The sequence below is a fragment of the Melospiza melodia genome, chromosome 4, assembly GCF_035770615.1.
Source record: "Melospiza melodia melodia isolate bMelMel2 chromosome 4, bMelMel2.pri, whole genome shotgun sequence".
Lineage (NCBI taxonomy): Eukaryota > Metazoa > Chordata > Aves > Passeriformes > Passerellidae > Melospiza > Melospiza melodia.
In genome coordinates, this window is record NC_086197.1 from 51,043,334 (window position 1) to 51,063,832 (window position 20,499).

A 20,499-nucleotide genomic window follows, 5' to 3' on the forward strand; every position below is an offset into this window, starting at 1 on the left:
TATTTCTTGCCTAAACAGGGAGGAAAACCAATGAAAAACATAGACTCATGATGATGAGAAATTACTATGTCTCTTCTCATGCTTTCTAATGGTAAATAAAGAAAATATCTGTGGTTTATAGCAAAATGGGAGTACATAATAATTAAAATCCTACAAAGACTGAAGAATATTTCACTGGTTTGTGGTAACAAATGGCAAACTAATGAAAAGTGCTGTGCACCTGACAATGAATTTGCAAGCCCTGCTCAGACCACCTGTGAGGCCTGACAGTAACTGGTGTCACACAGCTGCAAAACAAAACTAGAAGGGCTAAAAATACTACTGTACTTTGCCCCAAGGCTGTTGAGGATGAGGATGGCCCTAGTGAGTGGAAGCATAGGCCTTGAAACAAGGTCACTGGCTTGCAGCCCTCCCACAGGAGCCCTCCTCAGCCGTGTCTCAGCACAAGCACCTCTGGAGCTGTGGCAGGGAGTGCCTCCAGCCGGCCTCTCCTCCCATTGGAGCTGAGGATTGTTTTACAGCCCTTTGCCATTTCAGCAGGGCCATGGGGCACTTGATGAATCCCCTCCTCTGAAGAGGACGTGACTTGCCCAGGGCCACAGAAAAACTGTGCCAGAACTGGGATCAGGGCTCCACAGTCCCCAGGTGCCAGACACGTGCTTGCCTTAAAACTGAGCACTTCATCAAACCGTAAAATCCAGCCAGATGGTGACTCGTTACTATTATCTGGACCAGTGCTGGGAGGCTTAACGTGTGCAAGGCACGATGAGGATCTGGATTCCAGTTTCTGTGTCTAAGGCTCAGAAGCCCAGAAATGGACCCATGTTTTGGACCTGAATGCTGCTAGGAACTTGAATGTGTTTGAACCGAATTCTGACTTCAGTCCATCTTTCTCATGAAATTTTTCTATCTCAGCATGGGCCCACCAATTTCAGTGGAGGAAAGGGGTTCCTTTCTTTGGGAAGGGGTAGAAAGGTGCAAGAGTAAGAACATCTACTTTTGTCAATCTTACTTTGCCCTGGATATGTGGCCCCAGTCAGACTCTTTGCTTTCAGGTAGTGAAGACTGCATGACTGTTTTGCCTCTCTGCAATCATTTAAGAACTCACCATATGAACGTGGGAGGCAAATGCAGCCCCTCTGCCTTCTTTACGTATGAACATACATACATCCCAAAACACCAGAACTCTTAGTTAAACTCTCCAAACCTAGGTCAGAGCTAATAAAGAGAATTTTTGAAGTTGTTTTTTTTTTTTTAAAAAAGCAGTCTATATGGCTTTATTCTTTCTGTCTCAAAATCAACAGCAAAATTTTTGTTGTCTACCCAGCAAATGGACTTAGGCCTTTGTTTCACCTTCCAAAAAATTCTTCCAAGCTCATGAGCTGCCCATTGCTCTTTTCATCTCACCGCTGGGGAAAAAAACTGCTGTCTGTTCTCCTAACTGCAGTTACCTGTTTATTTTTGTGTTTCCTGAGGCAGGTAACTCTGAGGTGGTTCCGGTAACCACATATTTTTTCCAATAACTTTGTTGTGCATGTCCTTATCCCCACCTCCCAGTCAGTATAAAAACAGCATGTTAGATCAAAATCAAAAGTAATTCCCTGCTGCTAACTGCCGCAGAGCCTTTGTCTTTCACTAGCCTGAGTTTTGGGGAGCTCCTTGACCTATGCATATGCTTTACCATTGCAGATGGTGCCCCGTTGTCTACTTGACAATAAAACTTTATAAACTAAGAAATATCTCAAGAACTAAGAAAGAAATGGGCGTGCTTAACAGCAAATAGCTCAAGAACTAAGAAAGAAATTGGCATGCTTAACAGCAAAGTTCTAATTTCTTGCTAAAATTATGTTCTAATAATGGAAACAGTTTTCCCCTGAACTCCTGGTGAATTGGAAACTTAAACTCTTCAAGCCTCCCCCTGCAAGTCAGAGGCAGGCACTGAAGGTAATTCTCTGTGCTCCGGGCAGATCAAAAGAAGCTCATTATCAGTCGATCATCTAAAAGGATATGACAGCTTCACATCCAGTTGTTCGGCAGCTGAGATGCAGTCTGGAATGGATCTTTTCTGTGTCTGTTGTCTATAATAGCTTTTAGGGCTGGCTCTTCTTCCAACACACAGTACAAATCCTCTGGTAACTAGTACCAGCCACACACAACAAAAGCCAGCTAAATCTGGTGTAAGCTCGGAAATCGATGACTGCTTGCACTTTTCTCAAACTCAAGTCATCAAGTGTGTCCCAGGCTGAGCATTCTGGTCAGCAGTCCTGGGAGCAGTGGTTCTTCTCAACTACTCATGCTGATACTACCCAGGAGAGTGAATTCCCTTTCTCCCTGCAGACTGACCAGTGACCAGTGTGAACCAGTGGTCTCTTCTGGCAACACTGTCACTGCACTACTTTATAAACAAGAAAAGAGCTTGGGCTGAGCAAAATTCCTTTCACAGACCTTAATAAGAGAAGATCATCTAAGGCCGACTGTGCTCATCTTCAACAAAACTTGGCTTCAGAAATGTCTACAGTTACAGCATACCAGCTGCAATTCATGTTACTTTTCTTTCCAACTAAAAGGAAGGTGCCCCCTGCCCTGTGCATGTGCAATCCATCATTTGCATACCTCTGCTCTTCTGATAGTTTTCTCCCAGATACCTGCATATGTGTCTGCCCTAGCCACTTTCTCGTGGTGCTTGTGTCAATTAAAGGCTTTTGAAGGAATTGGTGCACTTGTTTACCTAGGCAGCCTTTTGATGTTCCACTCCCGGTTCCTGCATCTGTCAGCATCATGTTCCCCAAGCACAGACACAGAGTTGATTCCAGAAGTCATCTGTCAGCTTACTCCATATCCTGTCCTTCACCTATACATATAGCTTCCTCAGGGGTGTTAATATATGTAAAATAAAGTTAACATTTCCTGTTCTGGTAATAAAGATGAGGAAGTGGGAAAGAGAAGCCAGTACAGAAACAAGATCCTTCTCTGTTTCTTCCATGGGATTTGCCCAGAAGATGAAGATAGCAGAAACAGGAACGGAGCTGGAAAGGAAGGTTGACAGAAGCATGGGTTCATACTGAGAGGAGGAGGCTGCTGGCTCAGGCAGGGAAATATGGAACCACTCACTGCAGGCCACTGATAAAATAATGAAGTGTCACTGTGTGTTTGGCTGTTGCCAGCAACCTTACAGTCTTCACAGAGATACTTCAGATCCAGAAGGATCCCCTGAGTCACTGAACTCAGATCCCTGGTATTGCAAAGAGCCATCTTATGTAACTCCTTTTACGAGCAATTCCCATCCATTCCTAAAACTAATGCAGGCTGCCTGGGAATCTATGGGAAAACTTCAGTACAACTTCAGCCTTAAGTTGCATTTAGTAGAATTAGCTAAATGAATATATAACAGTTTGGGGGTTTTTTGGTTTTGTTTTGTTTTTTGTTCCTGTGCCAGTAGTTTTGCTGAAAATGCTTTTCTTGGGGTTTTTCCCCAAAATATTTGTTAAGAGTTCAGTACAGATGCTCAGAGTTTAGTACCAGCATAAGGAGCTTTTTATGTCAAAAAAAGTGTGGTCACAGCCTACTGGCACAGACAGCTGTAGAGTAAAAGACAGTCCTAGAAATGTGTTTTTCTGCAAGATCTCAAAATACCTGGATGGTAAGTTGATACAAACTGTCATACTTCCATTCTGCCTCTGTTTAGCTGAACCATCAAAAGAAACTCATTATCTGTTGGTCACCTAAATTGGTATGTCAGCTTTGCATGCAGCTGTTCAGCAGCCTGGAATGTGTCTTCTCTTCTCTTGATGATCTCGCTCTCCCTTCCTGCACCAACAAAAGTTTGTATTCTTGAATAAAGATGATATTCTTTTCACAATAGCAGCTGAATCCCGATCCACTCAAAATGCATAATCTGATGCAGCATAGGGTTAATCTCCATATATTTTATGGCTTGTGGATGATCTGTATAGGCAAGAACTTGGAATGAAAATTCCCATTTGTATACTTTTTCCATCCTTGCTGAGGCCTGCCCATTGTATTAAATAAAAAACTGTAGCTAGTGACTTGTAGTGCTTCCATCTGAAAACTGCCAGCCTGCAGCACAGGAGATGCTCTGTGCTTTCAGAAGAATAAAGCACTTTAATGTGTCCTATGTGATATCCAGAAGCATGAGATTCTATTTAAATAGATAAGCAAAACCCAAACAAGAAATATTAATGGAGCTATGAAGTAGACTGGGATGACCTGAGACACTGGAGGGGGGATTAGGTAAGCCGGAAGGCAACAGCATTGACATATTCCACAAGAATGTTGGGACAGGAACTAACCTGGAGAGGCAGGGAGTAAACACATTGCAGCAGGTATCTCTGGTCTAACAAAAGTGCTGCTGCTGATCCTACCCATGCATCATCCTCCATAGAGAACACGCACCTTTGCATCCTGTCAAAGAACAGCCCAAGCCTCCAGACTGATTTAGCTGTGCTAAATCCCATCCTCTTCATCGCCCCCAGAAAGAGCATATCCCTATCTTCACAAATCCTGTATTTTCGTTCTCCTCATCTCTGAAATACCAGCAACACAAAAGCATCTCTGAAGCTTTACACCGGTGAAGGTGAAATTTCTACAGGTGCAGGGTGCCCGTGAGGGATCCCCTGCGGCTGCCACAGCATGTGTTCCACATTTCCAGCAGCTGGGCTCCTGCCTGCGGGCACCTCCCCGCGCCACGGGGCGATGGATGGCGAGTGCCCGTGGGCTTGTGCCGGCCCAGGGCTGCCGAGGGCTGTGACCACCCGCTGGAAGCCGTGGTGACACCAGGTAACTCCCCGCGAACAGGCGGCGCCGCTGGCATCCTCCTGGGTTTTAAAGATAACGAGGGTTTCAAAACCCCTTGAAGAACGAGCCCTGCTCTGAGACAAAAATGTCCCTGAGGTTTTTGGGGGTCTTCTGCCCCCGCACGGAGCCCTGGGCTCTCCTGAAAAGAGCAGGCTGGTCCCGAGGGGCCCTCACCCACGGCCTTCCCTCGGGCCCCCTTAGGGCTTGCATCATTCACGATAAAGCCCTGGGAGAAAAAAAACCGGGGGGAAATCCATTAAAAGGCGGAGAAATGTCACCGTTTTGGCTGTGACAATCAAAATCCACCCGCATAGTCCGCAGGGGCGTTTTGCCGCGGGGCTAAGCCTGTCCGCTCGCTGCGGGAGCGGGAGGCTCCCCGGTACGTGCGGTGGGGGCGAGGCGGCCGGGCCAGAGCCCCGCGGGGGCGGCAGCCGGGGCCGGGCAGCCCCGAGGAGGGCGGGCCGGGGCCGATGGGTCCTCTGGGCAAGGCCGGGGCGGCAGCAGGAGCCGCAGGCCGCGCCGTCGCGGGGAGGCAGCGTGGCAGAGCCGGCCGTGCCCGCCCTGTCGGGGCCCCGGTGCGGCGCCGCCTGGAGCAGAGCCAGCCCGGGAGCTGCGGGGAACGGAGCGATGGAAGCTCCCCGTCGGCATTGCTATGGCCGTCGGGAAGGAGTAGAGCCCCTGCGTTGGGTTCGAGTTGTTTTTTGTGGTGTAGAGGGCAGAGGGAGGAGAAGCATCAGGCACGAAGACCTTGCTCCCGCCTCGCAGGACGCATCCCCGCGGCGGCCAGAGCCGGCCGGCGTCCTTGCCGCCGCTGCGAGGGCTTCTCCGCCCGCTGCGTACTCGATTTTGCACCGTCTCTCTCCGATATTATTTTTACTTAGTGCACATTGGGGGGGTCCCCACGCCAAAACTCGGCCTGTGGGGGTGCGCAGCGGCCCCCCCGGTGCCCGCCCGGCCCGGCCCGAGGGGCCGAGGTGCTCCGCCGGCTGCCCCGCCGCCGGCCCGCCTAGGGATGCGAAGGCACCGCGGAGCTTCCTCTTTAGCAACCTCGCCGCTTGTTTTGCTGTGTGGAGTTGGTGGTTTTGTTGTTTTTTTTGTTTTTTTTTTTCCCGACGGGGAGAGGGAAGGGGGGTAGTCTGGGTGTAGGGAGGGGAGAGGGGGAGAAGAGTGGAAAACGTTGGCTCTGTCCATGGTCAAAGTAATTCAGCTATAATCCCCCTTTCTCTTCCTCTCCTGGAGCTCTATTCATATTCTAATCACAGCTTTTCCTTCCCTAAACCAGCCACTTTTATCAGAGCCCTAGCTTTGCACTTTTACTTCCACTTCCAGCACATACAACGGCACGCAGAATAAGCAACTTTTTCCAGCCTGTGTCCTGCCCCACTCTCCCCCCGCAGTCCACTAACCCGAAAAGGGATCCTCGCATCCTCGGACTTAAGCTGGGAGGCAACATCAGTTCGAAAATGCACCCGTTTAGTTCTTCAATTCTCTTGGCAATCGGGATCTCCCACCCCCCTGCTTTCCGCCCGGTCCCATGGAAAGCTCTCCGGGTCAGCCGTTCTCCGCTGCCAGACCAGCCGGGGACGAGCGGCCCCCACCCCGCCTTGCTCTCTCTCCCTGAGGCCCGGGGAAACGCACGAGAGTCCCTGCTGCAGGTCTGCAGTGCCAGCATCGCTTGCAGAGACACTGGCAACTTCTCTCTATCCTCACACCCCTCTTTCCCACACACATCGCCTTTTTTTTTTTTTTTCTTGTCTTTTTTTTTTTTTTTCTCTCCAGTAAACTAAGCTTACAAGATATTTGGGAAGCTGTGCAGCTTCCAATGCCATGTGCCCGCGAAGGATCCTAACCCAGCGCCCACCGGGAGGAGGAGAAAGAGGAGGAGGAGGAGGAGGGGAGCTCGGCCGCGCTGCACGCACACCCGGCAGCCCCAAAGAGCACAACCCCAAACCTACTGCCCGTTTGAAGATCTAAGCCAATTTTGATCTCGGTCTGTAATGAGCCAAGGACCTTGGGTGGGGGTTGGTGGAAGGAAAGGAGGAGTGGAAAGACCGCTGGAACTTTAAATAAGAAAAACGTTTCTAATGCTCTAATAGAAGAGGGAAGTCGAAGTGTTGGGATTGCGTAGATCTAAGGCCCCCCCTTTTTGGAGGAAAGCTTTTCTTATTCAAAACAGCATCACAATGGGCTTCACATTGAGCCTTGCCACATCCCCATCTGAGTAGCAGCCATTCATCAGGCTGGCTGGCCTATCAATGACATTTCTCCCATCAGGGCTTCTATAAAATGATGCTTTTTCCCATGAAACATCCGCAAACATTTTGACGGGTCTGGCTTTGCCCCGCTGGATTACGGAGTGTCCCTCTCTCCCGCTCTACACCCCCCCCCCCCCCAACTATCTGCCTGTGTCCTGTCTCCCCACCCCCTCGCCGCTACCCTGCTCCCTCTCCCCTGCGTATCTCTGAGATAGGGGCTCTGCACACCCCGGGACCTTGGGGCTCCCGTCCGTCCATGGGAAGAGCATGCATTGCGGGTTGCTGGAGGAACCCGATATGGACTCCACAGGTAAGTCCCCCCCGCAGGCAGCGGGCTCCTTTCGCCCCTCAGGGAGGACTTTTCAACTTGACCGTGGCGACGGGGGCAGCGGGGGGAGCGGCCCGCAGCCCCGGCCTCGCAGGGAAATGAGCCCGGGCGTGCGCGGGGCAGCGGGGAGCGGGGACGCGGAGGGGGAGCTCTCGCTCCGGGGCTGGAGGACCCCGATGGTTCCACTTGCAGATACGATGGAGCAGAGGGTGTTTTCTGGGTTTTATTTGTTTTGTTTTTGTTTTGTTTTTGTTTTTAATTTTTTTTTTCGCCCTTCATCATAGGCTGTCGGCCAGCAAACTAATTGCCTCCCCGCTTCTAGTTTTAGGCGCTCACTTAGGCTAGTGCAGCAACGAGGCGGGAAAACAGTTTGGGCAGGAAAACTGGGTTTGCTAGGGAACATGGTTGGTGGGTTAGGGCAAGCCCAGCACCGAGGTCATCCTGTCCCGCGGGCAAAGTCGGGGCTGGGCCGATTCGGAAGGAAGGAAGTTTGGGGAAGGGCAGGGCTGGGTCTCTCTCCCCGCACCTCCAAAAGATGCTCCGGCCGGTCCTGTAACCTGGCGGGAGAACCGTGGCCGAAGTACCACCAGCGGGCGCCGCCAGCGGGGAGAAGCCCCGGCGGGAGGGGACAGGGACCGCCGCAGAGGCGAGGCCGCCCTCCCCGAGGGCCGCGGCCCGCGCTCCGCCACCCGACGGCCGCCTCTGCTGCCCGGCCCGGCCCGGGGGCGGCGGGGGACGGGAGCCAGGCCCCAGGCCTAGGTGTTCCCGCTGTCAGCCGGCAGCCTCCCGAAACGATGGCCCCTGCTCTCCCGCTCCCTCCCGCCCCCCTGCCCGCGCTCCCGCGGTTTCCACCGCAGCCTCTGCTCTACCCCGGGCTTCCGCCTGCCGAGGAGGGCGGGCGGCCGCCACAGTCACCTCTGAAATTTTCGTTTATTTTATTAGCGGAGGAGAACACCCCCTCCCTCTCCCGTCCCTCCCTGCCTGCCCGCCCAGACGGACAGCCCGCAGGTTAGGTAGGGCTTAGCCCGGGAATGGCCCTCCCGCCTCCCGCTCCTGATCTATCCCGTCCCCTCCGGCAGCCGCTGCGCCGGCTGTGACCGCCGTGCGAGGCGGCCGCGGAGCTGAGCTGCCCCGACCCCGCAAAGGGACCCGGTCCCCTCCGCGCCTCCCCGACGGCCTCGGCAGGCCGCGTTCCGCCGCTCTGTCGGGGCCTCGCCGCTCCTTCCCGGCTCCTCCGGTGTTGCCGGCACTGTGCCGGGCAATCTGGGGCAGGTGGAGACGGGGCAAGGGGCGACAGAGAGAGGCAGTCCCGCTTCGGAACCGCTTCGGAACCGCTTCGCTCCGTGCCGCCATAAACCTGCGAAGGTCTTTCTCATCCCTAGTTCCCAAGGCGGCAGATGGGCTCTTTGTAAAATTTAAATATTGATTAAAAACAAGGAGGAAAAGAGAGAAGGGAGGGGTGTTGCCCGACCCGGCTCGGCTGTTCCTGGAGCGGTCCGAGCGTGGAGCGCTCGATGCACCGGGCAGGCTTGGCCCCTCACCGGCCACCGGCGACACCAGCCGGGTTTGGGCCACACGTGCTGCGGAGTCCCCGGGACAAAACCCAAGCGAGCTGTTCTGGGGAGAAAGTGTTCGGCGGGGAAGGAATCGTTGAGTTCGGGTCAGAGCGTGTGCAGGAGCTAAGAGGGTGTTAGATAAAGTTCTCTTGCCGTCCGGCGGCACTGCTAGGCGGGGTTAAGGGGACTGCCGGCAACATCTCGTTGTCGAGAGGAACGGGCCTTTAGAGAAAGAAAAAAAAACAAACCTAACAAAAAAAGCCCCGCATTTTCTGTCCCTCTTTCAAGAATTATCGGTTCTCGTGCTTAGCCGACAGAAGGAACTTCGTTTCCTAATTTCAGTAAGGTTGTAATAAGAGGCAGCATGATTGATTAAGATAATATTAATCAGAAAACACTTTAGTCTTGCTAAGCAGATGGCAAGAAAAGTGGAGCTTTGCAGTTGTCTCATTCAGACACCTTAACCTCCCTTTCACAGGACTTAATCCAATTAGCTTTTCTCCTGAGTTTCAGTTGTTATGTAAAGATCCTTTTGCATTGTGGAGAAATATGGCTTCATTGAAAAAAATCAGTCATGTTTTAATTCATCTTCAACAGATTTTCCCTAAACCACCGGGATTAAAAAAAACCAAAAAAAACCCAAAAACAAACAACCCGCGATTCTAATTTTAAGGCAGGGAGCGGTTTGATTCCTTCACCTATCCCAACAGTGCCGTGTGCTTCCAAAGAGTTTCGTTCCCGTTCCTCTAATCTGTGGAGTGGCCCGTGGGGGCTGTCACCAAGGCCAAAGGGCTTTCTGGCCGCCTGGGCTCCCGGAGAGCCCCCAGCCCCAGGTGTCCGGCGGGACAGCGGCAGCGCCCCCGCAGCAGCGCCCGGCACCGACGGCCCAGCCCAGGCGCGGCGGGGCACGGCGAGGAGCTGCTCTCGGGGCTCTGCCGCTGCCCTCGGGGCTCTGCCGCTGCCCTCGGGGCTCTCCCGCCGCTGTCGGGGCTCTGCCGCTGCCCTCGGGGCTCTGCCGCGGCTCACACAGTAGGGCCACACGCCCTTGTCGATGGGTCTGTTTCATCGCACGGTTTTTCCGCCGCCTTTAACCCCGTCAGTCGGCGGCTCATCCCCGGGTGTAGCTTCTCAAGCTCGTAAGTCCCCCGAGCCGGGCCAGGAGCCGTCGAGCCGCCGCCGGACTCCCCTTCGCTGTGGAGCACCAGGGGGTCGTTCCGTGGGGATGTATCCGGCTTTTGGGGTTTGCCCTGCGCTCGGCCCTGCCCTCACCTCGCAGCCCCGCCGGAACCCGACAGCTCCGTGCCCGCCAGCTGCCTTGGGACAGCGGCACCGCGCCCGTCTCAGCCCGGAGGAGCCGGGGCTGGCAAGAGGGCTGTGGCGGGCTGGGCGCTCCGGGCCGGCGCCCGGGGCTCCCCGAGGGGCGGCCGGAGCGGGCGGGGGAAGCTTTGCGGCGATCCCGGGCGCTCACAGCGGCTCTGCTCAGCCGCAGCCCCCCCTAGTGACATGGGCAAGGTGAGTGAGCCCCGGCCCCGCCGCAGGAGCCGGCCCGGCAGGCGATGCCGCCCGCTCGGAGCGTGCGGGACGCGGGGCGCCCTGTGTCTCCCGGGGATGCCGAACCCCTGCCCCGGCACCCCCGGGAAGGTCCCGCCGCGCCGCTCAGGGAGCCCGAGCCCGAGGAGGCGCGTTCTTGAAGCGTAACTTTGCTGCGCAGCTCAGTAAATAGGCCTGCTTATTCCTGTGTCGGAGCCAGGCAAAACCTCCGCTGGTTTTCAGGCACTAGACGGATGAGATCCTTGGGACTTGAAGCTGGGACTTAGGAACTGATCCAAAGCCCATTAAAATGAGCAGAAAGCCTTTCAGCGCTGTCAAGGACGTCGGGATTAGGCCCTTAAAGCAGTTTGTTTGAACCACGAAAAGCTGCTTGCACTGCCTGCGTTGAAAACTTTGTGGCAGTGCCCAGATTTCAGTGTATCTTCTTATCAACATAGAGAGTTGTTGCAGCAGTGGTGGGTGACCTTTGCTACGAGCTTGCCATTTAAAATGGATCTAGCATATTAAGCATTGATTGAAGAGGATTAATGGCTTTCATATCCTGGTTCAATCAATGAAATCACCAGTATTGATACTAAATACTTGAATGCTAGTTGGGAACGGAGCTGTGACGTTTCAGAATGCATGTATGATGCTAAAGTGCGTGATCCTCGGTCCTGATTTGTTTAATCCAAACAAATGGTTGATTTTGCTTCTGAAAAATGTTTGCTTTGCTTATTGCAACACAGTAAATCGGAAGATTGCTATTGGCTTTTTTCCTTTACTTTCCTTTTTTTTCATACTTTTTTCATACTTTTTTATTCCAATAAGGAAAAAATCCGTTCTTTATGTTTTAGATTTTGTGTTTATAAAGGTTCTAACATGCTGAGCAGTTAGGATGATCCAATGATTCTTTTGAATCCTAAATTTGATACCATATGGAGATGCAGAAGAAATACCACTGGTCTGTTATATAGTTGAACCTGAGTATTTGCCGTATGTGATTTTGTATCTTACAAGATTTTGCAAACTAAAGAAATGGAGCAGGGAAACAAAAACCAATGTTTTCTGTTTTAAAAAGTGTTTCTTTTCTGTGAGCTGCAGAGTTTGTGTGGGCAATGTTTGCACAGCAGGGCCCAATTCCCGTCATCTCCCTCTGCCTTCAGCTGCGGCAGCAGAACAAGGATCTAAACCCAGGTCCTGTCACTGGATCAGGTCTTCATTTCTGAGGGGGTTTTAATAACTTTGTAAAATCTGTTGGGATTTTTTAGAGATTTTGAAATGTGATGACAATTACCTTGACCAAGAAGTTCATCTTTTAAGTCTGACTCAGAGAAAAGAATGATTTTATGATTTACTTGTCTGCTAATGAATTAATTCTAAAATTCTTACGGAGAGGCAATTGTGATATTTTTCACTGCTCTGTAATATTTACCTGCAGTAAAGACCTTTGAAAGGATGGAAATAAAAAAGAACTAAAACAAGGTTTTGCGTAAGAATAGCTATAGAACTCTAGGAAACTTTCATTTATTTAAGTTGGAGTTTATGGTTTACAGTCCTCAAGATTTTGAGTGTAATACTCATTACAAAAGAGACTCTGGATTCTGACAGTGTACTGTAAAGAAAGCTGCAGCCTCAACCAGTCTGTTTCAGGTGCACCCTTACTATAGTGAACATATATTGAGTAAAGACCTTCTCAAATGTAGAAGAGACCATTTTGTGCTAAGACACTTGTGATGCTGTTACAGCTGTCCCACGGAAAGTCATCAGAAGAGTATCCTGCTTCCATCAGGGTTGTTGGCTTGCTTGCCTTTAGAAAAGAAGGCTGATTTTCAGCTGGCAATGCATTGAGTGTGCAGGCAAGGAAGAAGGTTAGGGTAGTTGTAAAATCTGCAGTGTCTCTGAATGTAAACAACTTTGTATTTTGCTAGCCTAATTTTCAGCTGGTTTGCAAGTTAGGATGGTCATAAAGAGGTGCATCCTCTGGAATACTATTTCCAAACATAGGATTTCGGTATAGCAAACTAAAGATCAAACCGTGGGATCACAGAAATCTGCTTGGTGATGAAATTTTAGTACCTCTTCAGATCAAGACTTTTGAAGAGGTGGCCTATATACAGCTAGGGTTTGATTGATCATAACAATGCCTTGAGAGCAGTGGTGGGCTGTCATGTAACTAATACAAATATAAGGTCAGTCCTTTGGGGATACTTGATGACATTGGAGTACAAATAATTAGCTCAAAATTCTGTGAGTGCTGAGGTTTGTGAATTTCCTGAGTTCACGCTCTTGTCTGTTTCCCTGCATCTGTGCTGGATTTTCTGTTTGTTTCATTGTGTCTGAAAATGAATACCCGGTATGATCCCACCCTGCTGGAGCCCAGCATCCTGGCAGCTGAGAGGATTTGGTTGCTGACATTCTGGTGAGGAAGATGGATAGTGTAAAGGCGATTCCATGGCTGAGCGATCCTATGGATAACAAGTGTAGGAAGGAAGAGTATGTGGTGATGATTAATCCAGTGGAGGCCTGTGCAGGTTTTTTTGGATATCTGGACCACTGGCATGTTTACTCACCTCTTTAGGATCCTGTAGAATTGTATATATGTGCCAGGGACTTTCTAGAAACTTTTAAAGTTAATACAATTTGCTGTTAGACATGGGTCCTGATGCTGCAGTGGCTCTGCAAGGGAAACACCTGTTGAAGTCCATGTGTGCGCCTGAGGGAGGGCAGATGCCCGGGGTTAGCATGTAATGATCCCTCCCCACAGCTGGAAATGTTTAATAACTTAATTGTAGCTATTTTACATGCATAATTAGTGGTACTAGCCTGTCTTAATTTACATTTATTTTTCTCTCAGGAGATTTGCAGCAAGAGTAGTTTATTAGCTATGAGATACTAGCCAGTGTTAGAGATGGTGCGTAAAGTCAGCATCAGAGTCTTTCTTGCTTACTGCAAGAGCTGTCTGCTTATAAACACATGTTGAATTAAATGCTTTTGACCATTCTTCCCTTTATGATAAATTTGAAATCAGGAAAAAGTGGTGAGGGTTAAACAGGGCCTTGGTTCTCACTGCACCCAGTAAGAGAAAGCTCATTTGCAGCTTAATTTGCCTCAAGTCTGAAATGTGAAATGCGAGGCTCAGTGCTGTCTTGTTTCCTTCACTTCAGCTACAGTTAAGCACTTCGTTTTCTTTTATTGGTAGTTGAACTTAATTTCTCTGAGATGGAAATTCTTACAGGAACCAAGGAGCTGATTCAAAGCTGTGAATGATATGTTCACAACTAATTAGCAGCTTATGCTGAGCATTTTTGTGCAGGATACCAAAATATTATCATAAGAGCAAACAGTATATTTCAGATAGCCAGAATATTTTCTGAATTACTGATTCCCTGAAACTTACAGCCCTGGGAATTAGAGGCATTCATTTCAGAGTAGTAGGCTGGGGACAAATGCCGGGATTTCATCTGTTCTCTAGACTGGCTGTAGTCACAGTCTGATGCTGCCATCATCACTGACAGACTTTGGGCTGGAGCTTTGGGTGCTCACGAACCCCATGGCAGAGACTGAAACAATTAAAACCACAAAATCCTCTTCTCTAGGGGCTTTAATTTCCTTGCTGAGATCATATCTAGAAAAAAACTGATGTTTGCCTGGAAGAAAGGACTCCAAGTTTCAATTGTTAGAAATTACCGCCTTTTTTTTTTAAATTAAAGAATACTGTATGTAGAAATACTTGTTGTCATTCACCTTCTCTTTCCTCTCTTTTTAAACTTCCACTCCTTAGAATTATACTATCAGAGTCCTGTTTCTTCAGCTGGTTTGGCTACTTGGGGCAAGACTTAGAGATGTTCATATTAAGGCAAGTAAAATTCATTAAATGAAAAGTGTCTTATAAAAAATATAAGTTTGCAAATGAGATCTACAGGTCAACAAAGGAAAAAAAAAAGACAGGAGCTTTCTGTTCTTGTAGAGGTCTGTATGTTGAGATCTAGCTTGTGCTATACTTGTAAAGCAATAAAATACCAGAAATGCAGTGACAAAGGAAATTTTAAAATAGTGAAAAAAGCAAAAAGTACCACTGAATACAATGTTAAAACCATTAATACATTCTCTTTTTTTTCTCCTTTCTAGAACCCTTTTAACTGCTAAACTATTTCAGGAGTGTTTGAACTACCTCAGCTACAGCTGAGGAAGGGAAATATGGAGGGAGAGCCCAGTTGGTTAGTGGGGTCTCATGACTGGTCATCTGGTGCTGGGTGGAATCACCTGTGTTTCAGAGCAGCTCCCCCATGGTGACAGCAATGCACACCTGATTCAAAAGACCTCACAGAACGTCCATTTTACTACTAAGGACACTTCAGCACCGTATGAATCTACTGCAAAAAACCAGGAGCTGTTTTAGAGCCCAAGCAGGAAAGGCTATATGTTTTCCTAATATTTTAGGATCTCGCTGAAACAGATCATTTGTTGAATAAAATTCATGGATAGTTGTAGAAAGTAGTCAAAACCTTACCCTTCAAAGGGGAAAAAATCCTCAACAACCTTGCGTGGTTCCCACCCCCATCTGACATTCACTTTAAACACGAGCCTATGGCAGAATGTCCTAATTAAGCAAATGAGTGCTTAGTGCTTTTAGGTACCCTACTCCTGGCTGTTGCTATCTCTGATGCTCAGAGGAAGTAAAATCCTTCCTGCTCCTTTACTCCTTAAAAAGCTTAAGCAAAAGGGGAAACAGAAATTCTTGGCTGGTCCTTAAGGTGACAGTGGCCTGAAAAAAACACGGAGCAGAGCAATATGAAAGTGGAGTCCTGGTGCCCTGGTGCTGTGTGTCAGGGCATGGCAGACCTGTGCTGCTCTGTGATGAGAGACACCTGCTCCTGCAGTGGGTGTTCCTGCGTCCACAGGCTCGTGTGGTGGTGCACAGCCCTTCAGCTCCAGCTCTCTGTCTGCCAGACCAGGCTCAGCAGCAGGATAGAGATTTGCTGGCTAACAAGCTTGGCACCCCAGGGCCACCAGGAAGGGAGCTGTGCCCAGTCCTGCATGTGAGACAGAGGTCCCACTGGGGACAACGTGATGAAAGAGCTGGAGCAGGAATTCTTGGCAGGACAGATGTGAAACATGCACTTTGTGTAAGTAAAAGGCTGCTTCTTTTGGACCTCTTGGGGTTAAGGGTAGAATCAACTATGTTTTTGTTAACAAGGGAAATTTGGCCCTATGAGAGGCATAGTGCAAATGACACATTTGCTAAATGGTGTGTCGTGTTTGCACACCAGCCTCTGTCACAGCTTGGCCTCCTGGGTGTTCACTGTATGACAGCAAAATGTCTTAACTCAGAGGAGGAGAACTGAAGAGACTTCCAAGGTCCATGGCAGAACAAGGCAGCTGCCCAGTGGTGTTCACCCCACGCCCTGTGCAGGCTGAGAGCAGGGACTGTTCCCTGCTCTGCTCCTCTGTGAACTATGCCAGTGCTTCCTTTTTCCCAAGCAGTGGCAGTAGCACATCCTGCTGGTTGGACTGCCTGGCGAGTGCAGGTTTTCCCGAGCTGGGACTCACATTCCTATCCTAAATGTAGAGTCATGGGGACAATACTGGTGCAGGGGCCCCTCTAATGCAAACATTTTTTTAAAAATGAGTTGTGGTAGGGGCAGCAAATGGCCTCCATTGTAATGAGGTGGGTAGAAGTGGGGAGGACTGCGTTTACAGAGCAGTTTAATCACATGGATGGAGCAGGGTGTTCACCTCTCCTCCTTGCTGGGTCATTTCCACTTTGAGCTCTGCAAACAGACCATCTATTGAGCAGTTAGTATTCAGTGCTGAATATTCAATACTAGACTCTTGTTTTGGTGAGTCTTGGGCAAAAAAAGAAGGAGGAAAGAAGACTTCTCTTTTTTCTCATGTTCCCTCCCTGAGTTTGCTTTGCATATTGTTCAGAGGAGACTAGAGTCTTCTCAGAAGAGCCAGGCTCCTAGTTTTAAAAGCTCTGGTCTACATTCATAGTACTTTGTAAAGGAAGGGAAGATAGTTTGGAAGGGATTAAATTCATACAAGGCTTACAAATCTGTAAGTCTAGGCACATCGGGACTTAGCAAAGACTGTCAACTGTATTTAGACTGTAAAGCTAGCAGCATTAAATTAGTTCTGAGGGGTACCAATCTTTGTGGGGGGATGTTATGATGATTAATTAATGTCCTCTCTGCCAGTTTTGGTAGGCACATACTCTGTGTTCATTCTGAGAGCAACAGCATTCATTTGTTTCTGTCTGGTGTGTCATATTTACCCACCAAATGGTTGTGAATGATGTCGTCGCAGCATCCTTTGACAACAATGAGCAACAGATAGATATGGAGTAGATATTCATAAAGGGAGGAAAAGGGGTCACCATTTGAGTCAATGTAGCCTCCCTATATTTTAGTTCACACTCTTTTTCAGTCAAAGGATTGTCTCTTTCCTACTGCTGTGATTATGTGCTAACACCTGAGTCATGTATTTTGTGCACACTTGGGTATGTCTTCTCATGTTCCTTCAGTCTGCTCAACTGGATGCTGTTTCTAATGAGAAATATTTACTGTAGCCTCATTCCTTTAGAAGCTGAACTCTTTTCTCCTGATTAACCAAAAAAAAAAAAAAAAAAAAAATTGAAAGTCTCTGTAGTTATTTTCTTTTCTCCTATCCTTTATTTCTGGCTGTGCCTTTTTCTTTCTCATTCCTTCTTTTGTTTCCTTTCCATTTTCTTCTCATCTCCTTTCCAACAACCCACCTTGCCACTGCTCTCTCCCCTGAGCCCCACAACTAGTGTTTTGTGTATTCCCCACCCATATCTCACATATTTTCATTTTGTTATCTTTGTGGGGCTATCTTATTGATGTATTACCATCTCTGTGCCAAACTGGCCTGCCTGCTGGATTCATCAGCTCCTGAGGCAGAGGGCAGCATTTCATGGGTACTTGATGCAAATTCTGTTTCTTGACCCATAGCTCTCCTGCTCAGCCAAGTGATTCCAGCCCTGTGTAATAATAAAGCTGAGCTGAATTAAGGATTTGAGAACTTCATGTCTTCTCATGCACACTAGTAAGCTGAGAGACCATGGCAGCAGCTGGGAATGTCTAACCTAGAAGCCTGGGAGAAGAGACTGCTGCAGGGTGGAAGAGATGGGAGAGGTACCTAGAATTTAAGGCCCTATGAGCTCACTTGTGTGTCTCATGTTAATAGCATAGAAATTAATGGAATCTGGAGCAAAGAGGGGCATCAATTGACTCTGAGCTTTTTTTCTGGAGAAGAATAGGTCTGGCAACGATCAAGAGAAATGTATGCATTTCCTTGAAAGGATGCATTGCAGTTAAAATTGGAGACACTGATAGCCTTTCCACTGAGCTATGCAGCAGACCCTGACGGACCAAGGAACCATAACACATCGTGCTGGGGAAGCATCAGGGCACATTTTGCTGTCTGCAGGGTTGGTGCTTGGAAGGCACATGATGTGTGTGATGATCTTACTGATGACAAGATTGGCTGCATGTTGCACAACCATGTAAGTTAAAGTTCAGCACTGGGAGAGCTGAATTGGTCAGTTACTGGTGTCACTAAGGGAATGTGAGGAAATGTCACCGCATTGAAATCGGACCAAGTGAGGTTTGCTTTTCTGCTGAATGAGGAATGGCTTTGATGAAGCAAGAACCAAGCAGCCATTAATGGTCTGGTGAAACTTACTCTTCAAAATGAAACGATAGATAGCATCTCTGTGTGACTGGGAGAGGGAAAGGGCTACTTCTGATTAACATGCATATTGGGTTGGAAATGCAATAGCAAAATGCGCTGTGTGATTCCAGAGAAGGGCAGATAGAAGTTCCTTATTTGATCCAGGGTAGAGGCCGCCCTGAACACCAGAATCATTATTCAGAAACATCTTGTATTATAGGGCTTCTGGGGGTGTTTTATCTGCATTTAGGATGCACCTTCATAAAAATTATTATTGTTGACAGAATACTTAAATGAAAGAAACATTCAGATGAACTTCTGCACAGTGCACAGCATAAGAATATCACATCTCATAAATTCCAGCTTTTCTGCCCAAGTATTCTGGAGGAGTTAAAAAATTATTAGCTGTGGAGGAGTTAAAAAATTATTAGCTGTGGTGCTTTTTGTTATTAGTTTAAGTATGTAAGGTCAATTTTAAATATATTTTATCAAATAGTTTAGCAGAAAATCAATACTGGGAGTGAAGATCTGACTAAACAAAACAAAAGAGCTCTCTCACACGCAAGAGAGTTATTCTTTGCATTCTTATGATATCATGGAGAATGTTCACAATGCTTTTTCAGAATCATAAGTCAAAGAAAGAGAACAAAAACATTCCTGCCAACATCTACAAAGTGCCCTGGACCAATGTCCATTAACCCTGAAATAGATCCAATAGAATTGTATGCCAAGAAATGAGAACAAAAGGACTGCAACAAGAGTGCCTGACATTTTCCCCTGTTGGAAATGAAGTAAAAAGTTAGATTAGCAAACAAAACACTGAAGTATCTGGCAGCTTGTCAGGGTAGCAGCTCTGCCATCTGCACCAAGGCCATGTGTCACTGTCATCCCTGAGGAGCAGGTCTCTTGGAAGAACAGAAGATGGCTGTGCAGGACCAAGGAGGACACTGGCATGATTTCCTGTGGAGCTGGAAGATGTTACTGACAGCTAGCATGCTCTGACTGAAGGGTGTGTGCTTTGGCAGCTGATGGCACCAAATGAGGCAGCAAGGAGCAGGACCAGGCTCTCTGTGGCAGGTCCCCCTTGATGGTTAGAGAGGAGCTGGTTTGGACTAGGAGTATCTTTGTGCTGAGACAGTTACAGGGAACAGCAGCTGGATAGTGACCCTTGTACGGTCTCAGAAACCTTCCATTTAGCAGTGGAGAGGAGGAACATTTTGATTACATCACCTATGAAAACCTAAATCTTAGAAAACTACTGTGTGATTGGCTGTCCCTAGTAGCTTGTTCTGCTAGATTTCAGTAGATTTTGGTAAGTTCAATGCCCTCAATGGGAGCCAGTGGCTGCCAAGACCTGTCATGTCACAGACACACTTATTCATAACAATGTGCTGAGGCTAAGCAAGATCTTGTTTAGGTCTTGCTTTTGCAGTACACTGAGGCTTTGTAGATAAAGTGATTTTTGTTTGCTTTCTTTCAGGCAGTGTGTTGCTTGAACTGCGCTGCTGTAACCAACCTGCACAGCACTGCCGCAGCACTTCTCAGGTGGCAGATGTGCCTCTAACCAGCGGGGCTGTGCTGCAAGGTGTGAGAGAGATAGAGAACATGAATCCTGCTTCTATTTAGGCCAGATGTTGTATACAGCAGGTACTAGAATAGGTGTTTAGTAGTTTGAGGGTCAGACTTCAGGTTTATCTCCTGATCATTACTCCTAAGAGAAAGGGATCATCTCTTTTACCTCCAAGGGACTGTTTTAAACTAGTGATTTGTCTTATAAGCTATGGCCAATTGCTCCAAAAGATTGAAGTGTTACAAGGTGAAGTCTTCACTTGCATTTGTCAAAATATTACATGCACTGGCTCGTTTTTCCTTACTTTCATTCAGGTAGCATTTAGAAATTACATTTTCAGCACACTAAGGGATGGCCGAAGCAGGCAAGCTACTCAGACTTTATGAATTTTACAGCTCTAGAGGTTAGAAGTTCTCTGTCCACAGCAATGATGCAACATGGAGAGCATGAACAGAGTTTTTGAGGTGCTGGCATGTCTCAGGCCATGTTCAGCAAGATCAGCTCTGCAGAGAAAAGCTCAATGAATCTTGCAAACCTCAGCACTTACTCTGGAACAGACAACAGAAGACGCTGTCAGGGCAGTGATGGTTTCATTAATAAGAAAAGATATAGAATATCATCCCATCAACTCTCCTGTTGGTACCATGGGCTATCAAAATGGAAACGGGAGGGTCTATGACCTTCAGTCAGCCTCTTGAGCTTTTGAGTCACTGTGTTTGCCTGCTAAATCTCCTGTTAGCAACCACTTTC

At 48.3% G+C, this 20,499-nt stretch overlaps 1 protein-coding gene across 2 annotated transcripts in view; it reads left to right on the top strand.

Annotated features, from left to right (window-relative positions):
• Positions 1–6,753: 6,753 nt before the first annotated feature.
• Positions 6,754–20,499, top strand: part of RFX4 (regulatory factor X4) — an 87,690-nt gene continuing 73,944 nt past the window's right edge. Inside the window, exon 1 of one of the 2 annotated variants that reach the window (XM_063154375.1) lies at positions 6,754–7,380. In XM_063154375.1, coding sequence (XP_063010445.1) covers positions 7,338–7,380 — 43 coding nt within the window. In that variant the 5' untranslated portion in view covers positions 6,754–7,337. The remainder of the gene's footprint in view (positions 7,381–20,499) is intronic. The other variant, XM_063154374.1, reaches the window with a different exon arrangement.